The sequence below is a fragment of the Salvelinus fontinalis genome, chromosome 34 (assembly GCF_029448725.1).
Source record: "Salvelinus fontinalis isolate EN_2023a chromosome 34, ASM2944872v1, whole genome shotgun sequence".
Classification (NCBI taxonomy): Eukaryota; Metazoa; Chordata; class Actinopteri; order Salmoniformes; family Salmonidae; genus Salvelinus; species Salvelinus fontinalis.
This window is the reverse complement of record NC_074698.1, coordinates 3386734-3400379: the sequence shown is the minus strand read 5'-3', so window position 1 is coordinate 3400379 and position 13646 is coordinate 3386734. Positions and strand designations below refer to the sequence as shown.

The 13646-nt window shown below is 41.7% G+C and overlaps 1 protein-coding gene across 4 annotated transcripts in view; it reads right to left on the bottom strand.

Annotated features, from left to right (window-relative positions):
* Positions 1 to 204: 204 nt before the first annotated feature.
* The window catches only part of LOC129832870 (corticotropin-releasing factor receptor 1-like), a 182499-nt gene continuing 169057 nt past the window's right edge, over positions 205 to 13646 (bottom strand). For 2 of the 4 annotated variants that reach the window (XM_055896947.1, XM_055896946.1), the window contains exons 12-14: positions 11901 to 12039; positions 11597 to 11638; positions 205 to 4661 (exon numbers count right to left, since the gene is read on the bottom strand). In XM_055896947.1, the coding sequence (XP_055752922.1) occupies positions 4521 to 4661; positions 11597 to 11638; positions 11901 to 12039 (322 nt within the window). In that variant the 3' untranslated portion in view covers positions 205 to 4520. The other 2 variants (XM_055896949.1, XM_055896948.1) reach the window with 2 other exon arrangements.

The window sequence follows — 13646 nt, the reverse complement described above, 5'->3', positions numbered from 1 at the left end:
GAGGGCTGTAGCATCCCTGACTGGGTAACAAAGCAGAGCCCACGGGTGACAGGCAGACATAGATGAAGTCGCAACGATTCAGATCAACCAATTTTTGTGGTCTATAGACATATCTGGTAGAGGTCGACCGATTTATGATTTTTCACCGACGATACCGATACCGATTATACCGATTATTGGAGGACCAAAAAAAGCCGATACCGATTAATCGGACGATTTTTATTTATTTAATTGTAATAATGACAATTACAACAATACTGAATGAACACTTATTTTAACTTAATATAATACATCAATACAATCAATTTAGCCTCAAATAAATAATGAAACATGTTCAATTTGGTTTAAATAATGCAAAAACAAAGTGTTGGAGAAGAAAGTAAAAGTGCAATATGTGCCGTGTAAGAAAGCTAACGTTAAAGTGCCTTGCTCAGAACAAGAGAACATATGAAAGCTGGTGGTTCCTTTAAACATGAGTCTTCAATATTCCCAGGTAAGAAGTTTTAGGTTGTAGTTATTATAGGACTATTTCTCTCTATACGATTTGTATTTCATATACCTTTGACTATTGGATGTTCTTATAGGCACTTTAGTATTTCCAGTGTAACAGTATAGCTTCCATCAATCTCCTCGCCGCTACCTGGGCTTGAACCAGGAACACGACAACAGCCACCCACGAAGCAGCGTTACCCATGTAGAGCAAGGGGAACAACTACTCCAAGTCTCAGAGCGAGTGACGTTTGAAACACTATTTGCGTGCACCCCGTTAACTAGCTAGCCATTTCACATCGGTTACACCAGCCTAATCTCAGGAGTTGATAGGCTTGAAGTCATAAACAGCGCAATGCTTGAAGCATTGCGAAGAGCCTCTGGCAAAACGCACGAAAGTGCTGTTTGAATGAATGCTTACGAGCCTGCTAGTGCCTACTATCGCTCAGTCAGACTGCTCTATCAAATCATACTTAATTATAACATAATAACACACAGAAATACGAGCCTTAGGTCAATAATATGGTCAAATCCGGAAACTATAATCTCGAAAACAAAACGTTTATTCTTTTAGTGAAATACGGAACCGTGTCGTATTTTATCTAACGGGTGGCATCCATAAGTCTAAATATTCCTGTTACATTGCACAACCTTCAATGGTATGTCATAATTACGTAAAATTCTGGCAAATTAGGCGGCCCAAACTGTTGCATATCCACTGACTCTGCGTGCAATGAACGCAAGAGAAGTGACACAATTTCACCTGGTTAATATCGCCTGCTAACCTGGATTTCTTTTAGCTAAATATGCAGGTTTAAAAATAAATACTTCTGTGTATTGATTTTAAGAAAGGCATTGATGTTTATGGTTAGGTACACATTGGAGCAAACGATACGCACCACATCGATTATATGCAACCATGTGTAGTTAACTAGTGATTATGATTGATTGATTTTTTTATGATTATGATTGATTGATTGTTTTTTATAAGATAAGTTTAATGCTAGCTAGCAACTTACCTTGGCTTCTACTGCATTCGCGTAACAGGCAGGCTCCTCGTGGAGTGCAATGTAATCAGGTGGTTAGAGCGTTGGACTAGTTAACTCTAAGGTTGCAAGATTGAATCCCCCGAGCTGAGAAGGTAAAAATCTGTCGTTCTGCCCCTGAACGAGGCATTTAACCAACCGTTCCTAGGCCGTCATTGAAAATAAGAATGTGTACTTAACTGACTTGCCTAGTTTTAATCGACCATTCCGATTAATCAGTCGACCTCTAATATCTGGCAACGGAGGGTTGGCTTTGTTTATGACTTTGCAAAATAATCACAGCATCTTGTGACAGGGTGCGTAATTTTTGATTTCGGATACCCACTTTATTGACGTCAGTTCAATATCTAGTTTTCATTTTAATTTGGTTGAGTTGTCAACTAACGTGAATTCAACATGAAATCAACCAAAAATGTCACCCTATCATTGGATTTAGGTTAAAAGTTGGGTGAAAAAAAATACAAAAATCCCTTTTTGCAAATCCAATCAGTTGTCCACGTTGATTAAACATCACATAGAATTTTTGGGTTGACATGACGTTGAAAATACTGTATATAGTTGTGTTCCAAATAAGCACAAAGTTCTGTATGAACAAATACATGAAAAACAGCACTCTATGCCTTTCAAAACAACGAACACAACCAACAAGACCGACAATCTGCGAATTAGCAAACCCTTTTTCTGTCCCTGTTTGTGCACTATGGCCCGGGGGCATGGCTGCAGGAAGATGTTTTGGGGGGGGTGCTTTCACTGTTTTTGTAATACTTTTTTAAATGTAGATTTATTAGGGTGTGCTGCAGCAACCTCAGCACCCCTACTTCCCGCGGCTATGCCAGGGGAACATTTTAAGTCAAATCCCAGCTGGTCCCAGTTTCCATCCTTGCCTCTACCTATACCACAAAAGCCCTTTTCATTTCATTCCCAGTTCTTCCATTCACTTGCTCATTCATAGAGACGTTGCACAGCAGGGAACAGGAGTCAGGATACAGGCTTTGGTACTCTTCTCTCTTTCCTGAATTGTCTCTGGCTCTTAGCTGTCAGCCAAGCTAGCTGTGACTTCCCTGCAGGTACAGCTAATTAGCGGACCACGCTGGTCTGTGTGTGAGATTGAGTGAGTGAGTGAGAGATGAGAAGTCCCTGTAGGCGAGGCCATTATAGCTCTCACAGTCCTCTCACAGCTCTACCTACTGGGCCGAGCTATCTTCACAACACCAAGTAACACTTTGGTCTTAATTGGTTTCATCCTGTGCTGTGTGGAGTTGTGTGTGGAAGCCAACTGGTTCTCTGAGCCCTGAGATTGAAGCTTCAAGTTCACAAGCTTTTTGGGAGGGCTCCGACAATATTTTTCAGAGAGAGAGAGGTGAATCCTACTGCAATACATTTGAGACAGGTCCTGTCTAGGGCCTGTCTAGACAATGTCTATCTGAATATGCATGACTCTATTCCCCACAAAAAGTCAGCATTCACTCAATCATCTTCCAGACCTTGTGTTCCTCTTTTCCTAGTTACTTTGACTTATTAATGTGAAATAAAAAAATAAAGTCGTGCTATGTGCATGACAATATCTATAAATGGTTTTAAGTTATGGAATGAGTTGGAATGAATATCAGATTTTGTATGGTCCTTCATAATGGGTGGCTCAAGATGAAAGGATTTGCAGAATTTCAGCAAAGTATTATCAGTACCCACTGGATTTAGTATAGATAAGTTACGCAAGTTGCAGAGATGAATCAACCAAAACATCCACGTTCCTCTCAGACCTTAACATAGCTAGCCCAATTTTTTTTTTTTAAAGAAGAAAATTGGCATTTCTCCCAATCTCGCTTTTAACAATGCTATGCTAAAGTGGACGTTGTCTTATTACGGTGCTGGTCATTTTGGAATTTGAAATAAACAAAAGTGCTTTCATAAAGGAGTGCTTATTCAGTTGAAAATGAACACCTTTTACAACCTCACTCAACAGAAAATCATTTTGACAGTGCGTACCAATTTTCACAGCTCATTCACATTAGTAACAGTGTCGGATAAAGTCACATCACTTTTTCCGCTTGCACAATGCCTTGGTTGTTGTTGTAGGGATAATGGGAAAGGCATCCATCTTCAATGGAGGTCAAAGATTTCACATCGGGGAACATGGGTCTCTGTGAAGATAATAATCCATAAGAAAAACAGAAGGAAGGAAAGGGAGAAAGTTTTCTAGAGACAGTAGTATGGACAGACCTGAAATGAATGGTCCGTGGCAGTCATTCACTTTGCAGAGCCAGCAAGCATAGCCAACTCAAAGTTCAAAAATGTTTTCACAGAAAATAGAAACATGCAAAGGAACAAGAATCAAATGGTTGTGTCGATGATCTTGAACAGGTCAGTCCAACAGCGATCATGTATTTGACACTGATACAAGCACATGCTCCAGTACCATTTTCTTCCCACTCTCAAAGTCTTTTTTTGGATTCCAACTCCATCCATTTGGATTCCAACTCCATCCATATGGACTCCAACTCCATCCATATGGACTCCAACTTCTGGATTTTGCAGAATAAAAAACACAACATTTACTGACAAACAGATTTTTTTTTTTTTTTATCTGACATCAAACGTCACCTCTCAACTGAATCCGCCAATGCCACAGGGATTGTTCCAATTCCCTGTTCTGCCTTTTGGCAAAAAGTCAGCTCCTGACATTACTTTGTTTGGCCATTGTCATCCTGACCCTCCGTAGCGTTCAGAGGGAACGCACTGAGCGAACGTACCTCAATATATCAGCAGGCGAGAGACTAAAGAGGTCACCGCTCCCTGGGAGGGGGTCTGTGAGCTTTGTGTTTACAGACCAAGTGTACCCTGTGTGAACCATCACGGTAGCTCTTTCCCTCGGTTGGTTTGGAGAGAAGAGGGGAAAGAGGTGCTCTGTGGCGGACATGTTGGAGGGGTGGTTGGCGGTGAGAGGTTAGACGGGGGCTTTCAGCCAAAGCAGAGTTTTGTTGGTCCTCAAACAGCCGATGACTGCTTGATGCTGTGGAAGCTGACCCTCGTGGGCGACGTGGGGATGGACATGGCGCGCGCCACTCGAGCTCTGATTGAATGCTTGTCCTGCCAGCGGTGCCATCTCTTCCTAACCGCAGAACGCACCTGAGAGGATAGCACGGAGGGCAAGAGAGAGGAGAAAAGGGGAAAAATAAAAATTGATTTTGGGTGGTCTGACAGTGTAATTGTTGACTAAAGTAACATTTCAGCGCAGAAACTACATAATCAGCCATGTCAGTTTGATTGAATACCACTTATAGTTAACTGGCAGGTTAGTTAACTGGCAGGTTAAGTAAGTTTCCATTGAATTGTTTTCACCTAATTAAAATATTATCCCATTCATGCAATTTCCAAATTGTGGTAACCAAGGAGAAGAGGAGGACAGTGTTGGAACAATGCCATGGGGTTAAAAATAAGAGGGAGGTAGAAGCTTTTAAGGCACGGAACTTGTGCTACACCATGAGGACCACCCTGTATTCTCTAATAGCAAGTCAGTGACATGATGAGAACTACTTTCCTTATTTGCTTTTGGATCTTCTGAACCTCATTAGAAGGCCAAACTTTGACTGGATGTGTCAAAGGCTAAGTGTACAGACCCCTTTCTCACTAATCATTTAGTTTACAAAGGAGAAGCAGCACTATGTTCTTTGGCTCCCTGGTTTAAGTACGCTGAAAAGATCAACATCTAAGTTCGGGTTGTTCCCCTTCTCAACTTATAGTCATGACACTGTGTGCTCCATAGAGCTTCTACATGGAGAACATTCTCTTTCTTCAGCGGGAAAGTGTTTATGTATTTGAAATAAAAAATAATTAAAATAAAGCATACTATTTGTATCCATGATTCTACTAAAACACAGGCATTACGTAAGACGCCTATCACATTCTCACAGGCTGGGAAGCTGTCCGCCTGTAGATGACAGTATATTTAATTCAAGCCAATGTGTTTGTTTTTTCACCCGCTTCTAAAGAACTAGAGTAACAAGCAGCTCTATCGTTTCACTTTGTCTTATCATGTGTCCTTTGGAACACTTCACACAGTTGGCTGGGGAATTGAAGGAAATATGTCACAGAGGATGAGGAGTGTGTACAGTAGGGGTCTGAACACGGTAAAGACATTTGTTTATGTCTGCGAATAGAGCCTTGAGTGTTTATTAGGGAGTACAGAATAATAATAACTGTATATTAACGATTGTAGGTAGAATAGCTGCCTGACAGTTTGAGTACAGTGTGGGAGTGCTGGAGTGATTTCATGGATAAAAGGACAAAGGAACCACTTTCCCGCTCTTTTCTCAGAGACTGGAAGCCTTTCACACCTTTTTTATTCGAGTAAAGTTCGTTGGATAAAAAATGTAAAGACAGGCCTGCTGGAAACAGCTAATTTGTTGACAAAACTATATACGTGGGATAAGTTTTTGGTCTGTGAAATAAAATGTGATAATTGCAGTAGAAATGCTTTTATTTGCAAATTTTGACATACTACCATCATTTTGAAGTAAACTTGCATTCAAGCTATGCTATGTTGTGTGGTCCTCCCACTGCGACTTGGCAAAGCATGCACAATTTATTAGCTAATTATTAACAGTTTATTAACTTCACAGTGTGGGGAAAGTGCACGGTAATGAGCTTGATGCTCCTTTCCAATAACTATTGATGGTCTTAATTTGTATGGTAGGGACTCGATTATCCATGCTTGGTTGCCAGTTGAAAAATAACAATTATCCTGGTCTTATCCATAACCTTCTAATCTACCCTAGCTACAGTTGAAGTCGTAAGTTTACATACACTCAGGTTGGAGTCATTAAAACTAGTTTTTCAACCACTCCACAAATTTCTTGTTAACAAACTATAGTTTTGGCAAGTCGGTTAGGACATCAACTTTGTGCATGAAACAAGACATTTTTCCAACAATTGTTTACAGACAGATGATTTCACTTATAATTCACTGTATCACAAATCCATTGGGTCAGAAGTTTACATACACTACGTTGACTGTGCCTTTGAACAGCTTGGAAAATTCCAGAAAATTATGTCATGGCTTTAGAAGCTTCTGATAGGCTAATTGACATAATTTGAGTCAATTGGAGGTGTACCTGTGGATGTATTTCAAGGCCTACCTTCAAACTCAGCGCCTCTTTGCTTGACATCATGGGAAAATCAAAAGAAATCAGCTAAGACCTCAGAAAATAATTGTAGACCTCCACAAGTCTGGTTCATCCTTGGGAGCAATTTCCAAACGCCTGAAGGTACCACGTTCATCTCATCTGTACAAACAATAGTACGCAAGTATAAACACCATGGGACCGCGCAGCCGTTATACCGCTCAGGAAGGAGACGCGATCTGTCTCCTAGAGATGAACGTACTTTGGTGCGAAAAGTGCAAATCAATCCCAGAACAACAGCAAAGGACCTTGTGAAGATGCTGGAGGAAACAGGTACAAAAGTATCTATATCCACAAATTCTATATCGACATAACCTGAAAGGCCGCTCAGCAAGGAAGAAGCCACTGCTCCAAAAAAAAGGCAGACTACGGTTTGCAACTGCACATGGGGACAAAGATCGTACTTTTTGGAGAAATGTCCTCTGGTCTGATGAAACAAAAATAGAACTGTTTGGACACAATGACCATCGTTATGTTTGGAGGAAAAAGGGGGAGACTTGCAAGCCGAAGAACACCATCCCAACTGTGAAGCACGGGGGTGGCAGCATCATGTTGTGGGGGTTCTTTGCTGAAGGAAGGACTGGTGCACTCACAAAATAGATGGCATCATGAAGCAGGGAAATTATGTGGATATATTAAATCAACATCTCAAGACATCAGTCAGGAAGTTAAAGCTTGGTCGCAAATGGGTCTTCCAAATGGACAATGACCCCAAGCATACTTCCAAAGTTGTGGCAAAATGGCTTAAGGACAACAAAGTCAAGGCATTGCAGTGGCCATCACAAAGCCCTGACCTCAATCCCATAGAAAATGTGTGGGCAGAACTGAAAAAGCGTGTGCGAGCAAGGAGGCCTACAAACCTGACTCAGTTACACCAGCTCTGTCAGGAGAAATGGGCCAAAATTCCCATAACTTATTGTGGGAATCTTGTAGAAGGCTACCCAAAACGTTTGACCCAAGTCAAACAATTTAAAGGCAATGCTACCAAATACTAATTCAGTGTATTAGTACTTCTGACCCACTGGGAATATGATGAAAGAAATAAAAGCTATTATTCTGACATTTCATATTCTTAAAATAAAGTGGTGATCTAACTGACCTAAAACAAGGCATTTTTTCCAGGATTAAATGTTAGGAATTGTGAAAAACTGAGTTTAAATGTATTTGGCTAAGGTAAGGTGTCACGAATCCCGCTTCCTGAGTCTGGGTTTGCCTGTGTGTCTGTCCTGGAGTGTGTTTCAGGTGTCCTGGAACGCACCCTGTCTGGTTGCCGGGCGAATTAGCTCATTGGGAGATTGATTTCACCCGCACCTGTTTCCCGTCAGTAATCTGCACACCTGTCCTGATCATCATCTCTACCCTTCAAAAGCTCTGACCTGACTTCCATTCCCTGCCGGATTGTTAGCCATGAACAGTATGTTGTGCCTGACTACCAGACTCCAGTTGGATAGAATTTGTTTTGTTGTTTTAATTTACGTATTGCTTGCCTTGAACTTACCTCCGTTTGTTTTGCCTTCAGTTACTCACCTGGATCATTCACTCCATTCCCGCCTGGTTGACAGAGGATTTTACTACTACATTGGATTCATCTATTTCCTCTCATCTACTCACCACCGCTGCCCGCTACGCCATCTGGATATATCTACCTTTTCACATTTCACTGTAAATAAATACTCACCTTCTTCCTACGCTCCTTGTCCTGGTCTGCTTCTGGGTTCGATCTTGAAAGATCGTGACATAAGGTATGAAACTTCCGACTTCAACTGTACGTGCCAAGTGGGCACATTTGCTGTTTATCGCAAACTTTTTGTGCCAAAACCATCATCAAAGATAAAACTAGTATGGAAACACATAGAACTTTTGGTTTTATCCTGTAAATAAAAAGTTATATGACTAAGTGTTTTTATGTGCACTATGTCAAGATGCAGGGCGTTTTATCTGCAACAAGTCAGTTTGACGGAAACACAGCTCTGGTGGGAAAATGTGCATATTTTTTATGTTGATTTTAGAATATCCGCATGAAAATCTGTCACAAATTGAATGGAAACCTAGCTTGTGGGAAGCAAAATGGAACCATTTAAAAGAAATGCCAACCAAGGCGGAGATTGTGGCATTAGTGAATGCATGTGTAAGTGAATGTGTGTGCCTGTGTATACTCCAACGCTCGTGCCTATAATCCTTCACTGAGTGTTTTTGTCTATTACTGTTGTCAGTTTAATGACAACAAAGAAAAAGGTGAAAAGGTGTAGAGTTGAATGAATATAAACTAAATACATGAAAACTCAGAAGAAAATGAGCAGAACAACAGACACAAACTGAGATGAATAGCTACCTTCAGTTCACTGCGGAAACCAATTCCAGAATTTCATAATGGCGTTATTTTGTATGACATAAAACGTTCAATATTACCGCAGTTTCCTGTGCTTTCCATTCTAATCATATGTTTGATATCATACAGTGAGCTCCAAAAGTATTGGGACAGTGACACGTTTGTTCTGTTTTGGCTCTGTACTCTAGCACTTTGGAAAAGGTCCTAGGCTAGAAAAGTTTAATAACCCGTGTTGGTCTAATAACAGTAGGCGGCTTTGATGCACCGTTTTCACTACTCTATAATTATATGTCAGATCTACTCAAATATGAGTTTTACATGTATTCCCATAAGGTTAGAGGTGATTACTGTAGTATAGGCTAGGCTGGGATTTTGGGCTGCTCTTTTTCTTGTGCGTGGGTGGGCGTTAAAAATAAACTAGCCTATTGTCCTGACAGGTTGACAATCTTACACACAGCCTGCCATGAGTGTCAAACCATTAACATTTCAAAATAACCCGTTTTTAGAGAAGGCAATTTTGTGAAGCTAAGAAGTCGCCAGAGAAATGATGGTTTGAAATACTGCTCAGTGGTAAAAGCACGATTTCACATGGAAAATCACAGGATTTCAATGTGGTTTTGGAAAGCTTCACATGTGGTGATATTTCACATGTGATCACATAACCTTTCACATGTGAAATCATGTGAAACAATGTCGTTTTGGAACACTTCACGTGGTTATATTTCACATGTGGATTTTCATGTGTGATCACAACCTTTCACATGTGGAATCTTATGTTATAGGAATTTATGTTTTTGGTTTCACACTGGTTATGGGAAGGAAACTGAACTTTTTTTTTTAAACGTTCTGAGAACAGAAGTAAAAATTTAGCCTGTTCTGGGAATGTTTATTCTTTGGTTGCAGGGAGGTTCTGAGAACGTTTTACTCTGACCACCACTTAGTTTTCATGGGATTCAATACATGTCAGGACATTCAATATGTCCATCAGCTTGTGGGGTCTAGTGGCTTTGAAACACACTACAAAAAGACTCCGTCCGGACTCTGGAATATTCAACAAATACACCATAACTACCACCATAATCCAGGTATTGCTTAGTCTTTTCACACAGGGGTTTTTACTCAGGATTACACTCTTAGATACCCGACAGATCCATTTTCTCCCTGCTAGTGAGGTTATCACAAGTTGAGTGCGCCTTTGTTTTGGCTAGGTTTTCCCCTATCAGCATGCTCTAAGTCTGTCATTAGAGTCAGGGTTGTGTGTATTGCTTCAAGGGGTCTCCCAGCAGCATAGGAGTTATTAAAAGAAGATTCTGGAGAAGAGAGAAGGTTAATCCCTCATGATTTCAGTGCAGTTGGTTAGCTTTAATATCAGTTAGGTCATTAGCCGAGCTTGCACTGTGGTGAGTGTGAAGGAGAGCTGTACTAGATAGGAATGCTAAAAGTCGGCCGCGGCTGACTGGTACGGATAAAGTGGCACTTCTTTCTACTCTCATTCCTACTGCTTGAGTAACAGCACTTCTAGAATATCAGAGCAGAGAAGGCTAGTCAATAACATGTGCTTGTATGTCTGAGGTTAGCACTACTCTGGTTCTCCCTACCTAATTGATGAAAAAAAAGCAGGAAGAAAAACATTCGGTCCTCTCAGGCTTTGCTTCACAGATTGCTGATCGTTCATGATAACATTTGAACAACCGCCGAACTCCACCATTTGTCCTTTGGATGTATTCCCATGTCGCCATCGAGAGCAACAAATTAGCAGCTGCTCAACATTAGTGACCCAACAGGAGACACAAAGGTTGATAAGCTAAGCAACCTGCCAGCACATGTCTATTGAGTGGCCACTTTTGCCCTAAGTAACTGCATCTCAGCGGGAGATATCTGCCATTCTAAGTGGCGTCATGCTAACGCTCATTGATCTTTACTCGGCGTTAGTGTGTAGGCTTCATTTCATCCTTCCTGACTATCCTTGTAATGCCGAGGTCAAATAAATGCATTTATAAACCAAAAATACTCGGATGAGTGATCCATGAGACATGACACGGGCAGTCTCCAGTTGAGACAGATTGCTCCAGGGAGAATGGGATGGCTGAGAAGGTGACTGCAATGTTTACGTCAAGCCGTGTAGCAAGGCTCCTTTCACAGCTCTCCCAAGGATTTGTCAGGTTTTAGGGCAAGCAATCTTTTGTAACTCATGCGAGATTTAGGTTTCTCACCGATTAACATTTTATGATAAATCTGAAATGGCAGCCTATTCCTTATATACTGCTCCACCTTTGACCAGGGCACCATGCAGCCTCTGACATGGGGTGTGTATATATATGAGTTGGGCCAGGGTGAAGCTCATTGTGATCCTATTGATGCTGATGTCTGCATGTCCAAGGTAACCCTGCTGCTTGGCTTGCAACGTTGCCAAGTGGACATGTTTCCAATAGTCCTGGAAGGAATGAGAGGAGGGGTGGAGGGAGGGATAAGGGGAGGAAGGGATTGGAAAGAAAAAAGAATTACGGGTACAGTAGGTGGGGGATCATGGGACAAAAAATGTATCTGCTTACCTCGCTGTTCAGGAAGCAGTAAAACACTGACACGAAAAAGCCCTGGAGGACAGAGACCGAGGGAAAGATGGCGAGAGGGGGGAAAGACAGAGATAAAGAGATGGTGAGGGGGAGGAGAGAGAAAGAGTGTTGAACATTGAAGATAAGATGAGCAGCACTACATTGTACAGTAGCCTACATATATTATTTTGGATGCCTTCACACGCATTTATTTTATTTTATATCGTTATACGTTTCAGAATGTTAACAGCATAAAACAAGTTCCCAAACCCTTTATAACACTTTTCATTGGGCCTGGGCATACCTGAAAAGACTCCAGGATGGAGTTGAAGTAGATGAAGACTATTTGGGCCACCTCATCCTCCCCTCCTGGGTTGACAAAAAATAGCATGTAGGTGATGCCCAGGAGAGGCAGCAGCACCAGAGTGGCCTTCACCGCTTTCCTGATGGACACACAGTAACACAAGAGTCATATTATGAAATAAAGACTTGGCCGCCAACTAGAGAGTCAATAAGACACAGCCACAGAGTCGTACTAGCAACACAAATAGGTGGCTAAAATAGACCTGCCGGACAACTAGTGAGTCAATACTAACGGCTGCCAAGTTTTTCTTTCTCCTGTTCTGTGATTTTATGGTTCATGAGAGCACTCACAATACTGGCGTGTGTAGTTTGGATTTAGGGTGTCAACATACCTAGGGTAGTGATAATGTTTGTCAAGTTCCGTCAATTCTTTGATTCCACACTGGGTGAGGGATTACATATTCAAACCATGGCAGCAGTTTCCGGTTCACATCCATATTGCAATACCTATAACAGGTAGATGAATAACTCCCAATTGAATTGTTCTGTTAACGTATTTATGTTCTTAAACTTGCTATAATGAGACACAGATGTGCGGTGTGTGTGTGCGGTGTGTGTGTGTGTGCCGTGTATGCCGTGTGAATGCCTGTGTGCGTGTGTCATCCTCTGCCGCCCCATGGCGCTCTCGCACCTGTGAATGAGTGTGTGGCAGCTGTGCCCATCACCTGCATGCAGAGAGACCCCAATGTCAGCTGCTGAAAACGTTACCCAGCGCTGTCAGAGCTAGCATGTTGCGGTACTGCCATCGTATCTATACCGACGCAAATTGGGCACAAAAAGAATGTACAATGTCAATTTCTAACATGGCCTAGAGTAATGGGACACTGACGAATTCTTTCAACTCATCCAACTCCCAGTTGAATAACCGTGGAAGTGCATTGCTGTGGTGCATACCAGCTATACGGCCTACCAAGGGGTTAATGTATGAGGACTAGGTCATACTGGCTTCTCATCCATCGGCATATTATTAATCACACGTGAAGTGCTGACCAGCAGGGTCCAATAGAGGAGCACCATGGTTAAAAGTACTGCACTGTATAGATAATAAGGCTGGCTGAAAGCTGGCTGAAGGGTAATGAACGTAGCCTTTATAATCACATTAGTGAGGCCAAATTGAATTTGCTCAATAAGAAGTGTGATTGACAAATGACTCCATTAAATTACAATAACGAGCGAGGATATTTGCCTGGGCTATTTTCCAGTCCGATGACCCCATGCAGAATCTGTGACTGGTTTCATTATCCAAGGAGTCAGTCAAACTGTCTGATCTTACTCGACCAATAAAAAGGTGTGAAAATGATTATTGCTTGTGGATAGTCAGCATGGTGTGTTGTGTTAGCCGGTTGTGGAAATCTAAGGAGCTGGTGTACAGCAGCTGTGAAGGGTATGATGGTTTCTGATGATGCAGCCACACACACACACACGTGCTCGTGCACACGCACACACACTCCCACCCCACCTGCCTCCACACAACAATCAATTACTGCAACTCAACCAGACAGGTATCGATTATTAGGTTTCTTCCAGCGAGGCCATTGATGTTTCCTGGGTTAACAGCCCATTGATGTCTACTTTACAGCTGCCCCCAGCTGCCCCTGGATATACATCCTAATCTCTACTGCCTATAGAAAGTCTACACCCCCTTCAATTGTTTTCACATTTTGTTGCTTTACAAAGTGGGATTGAA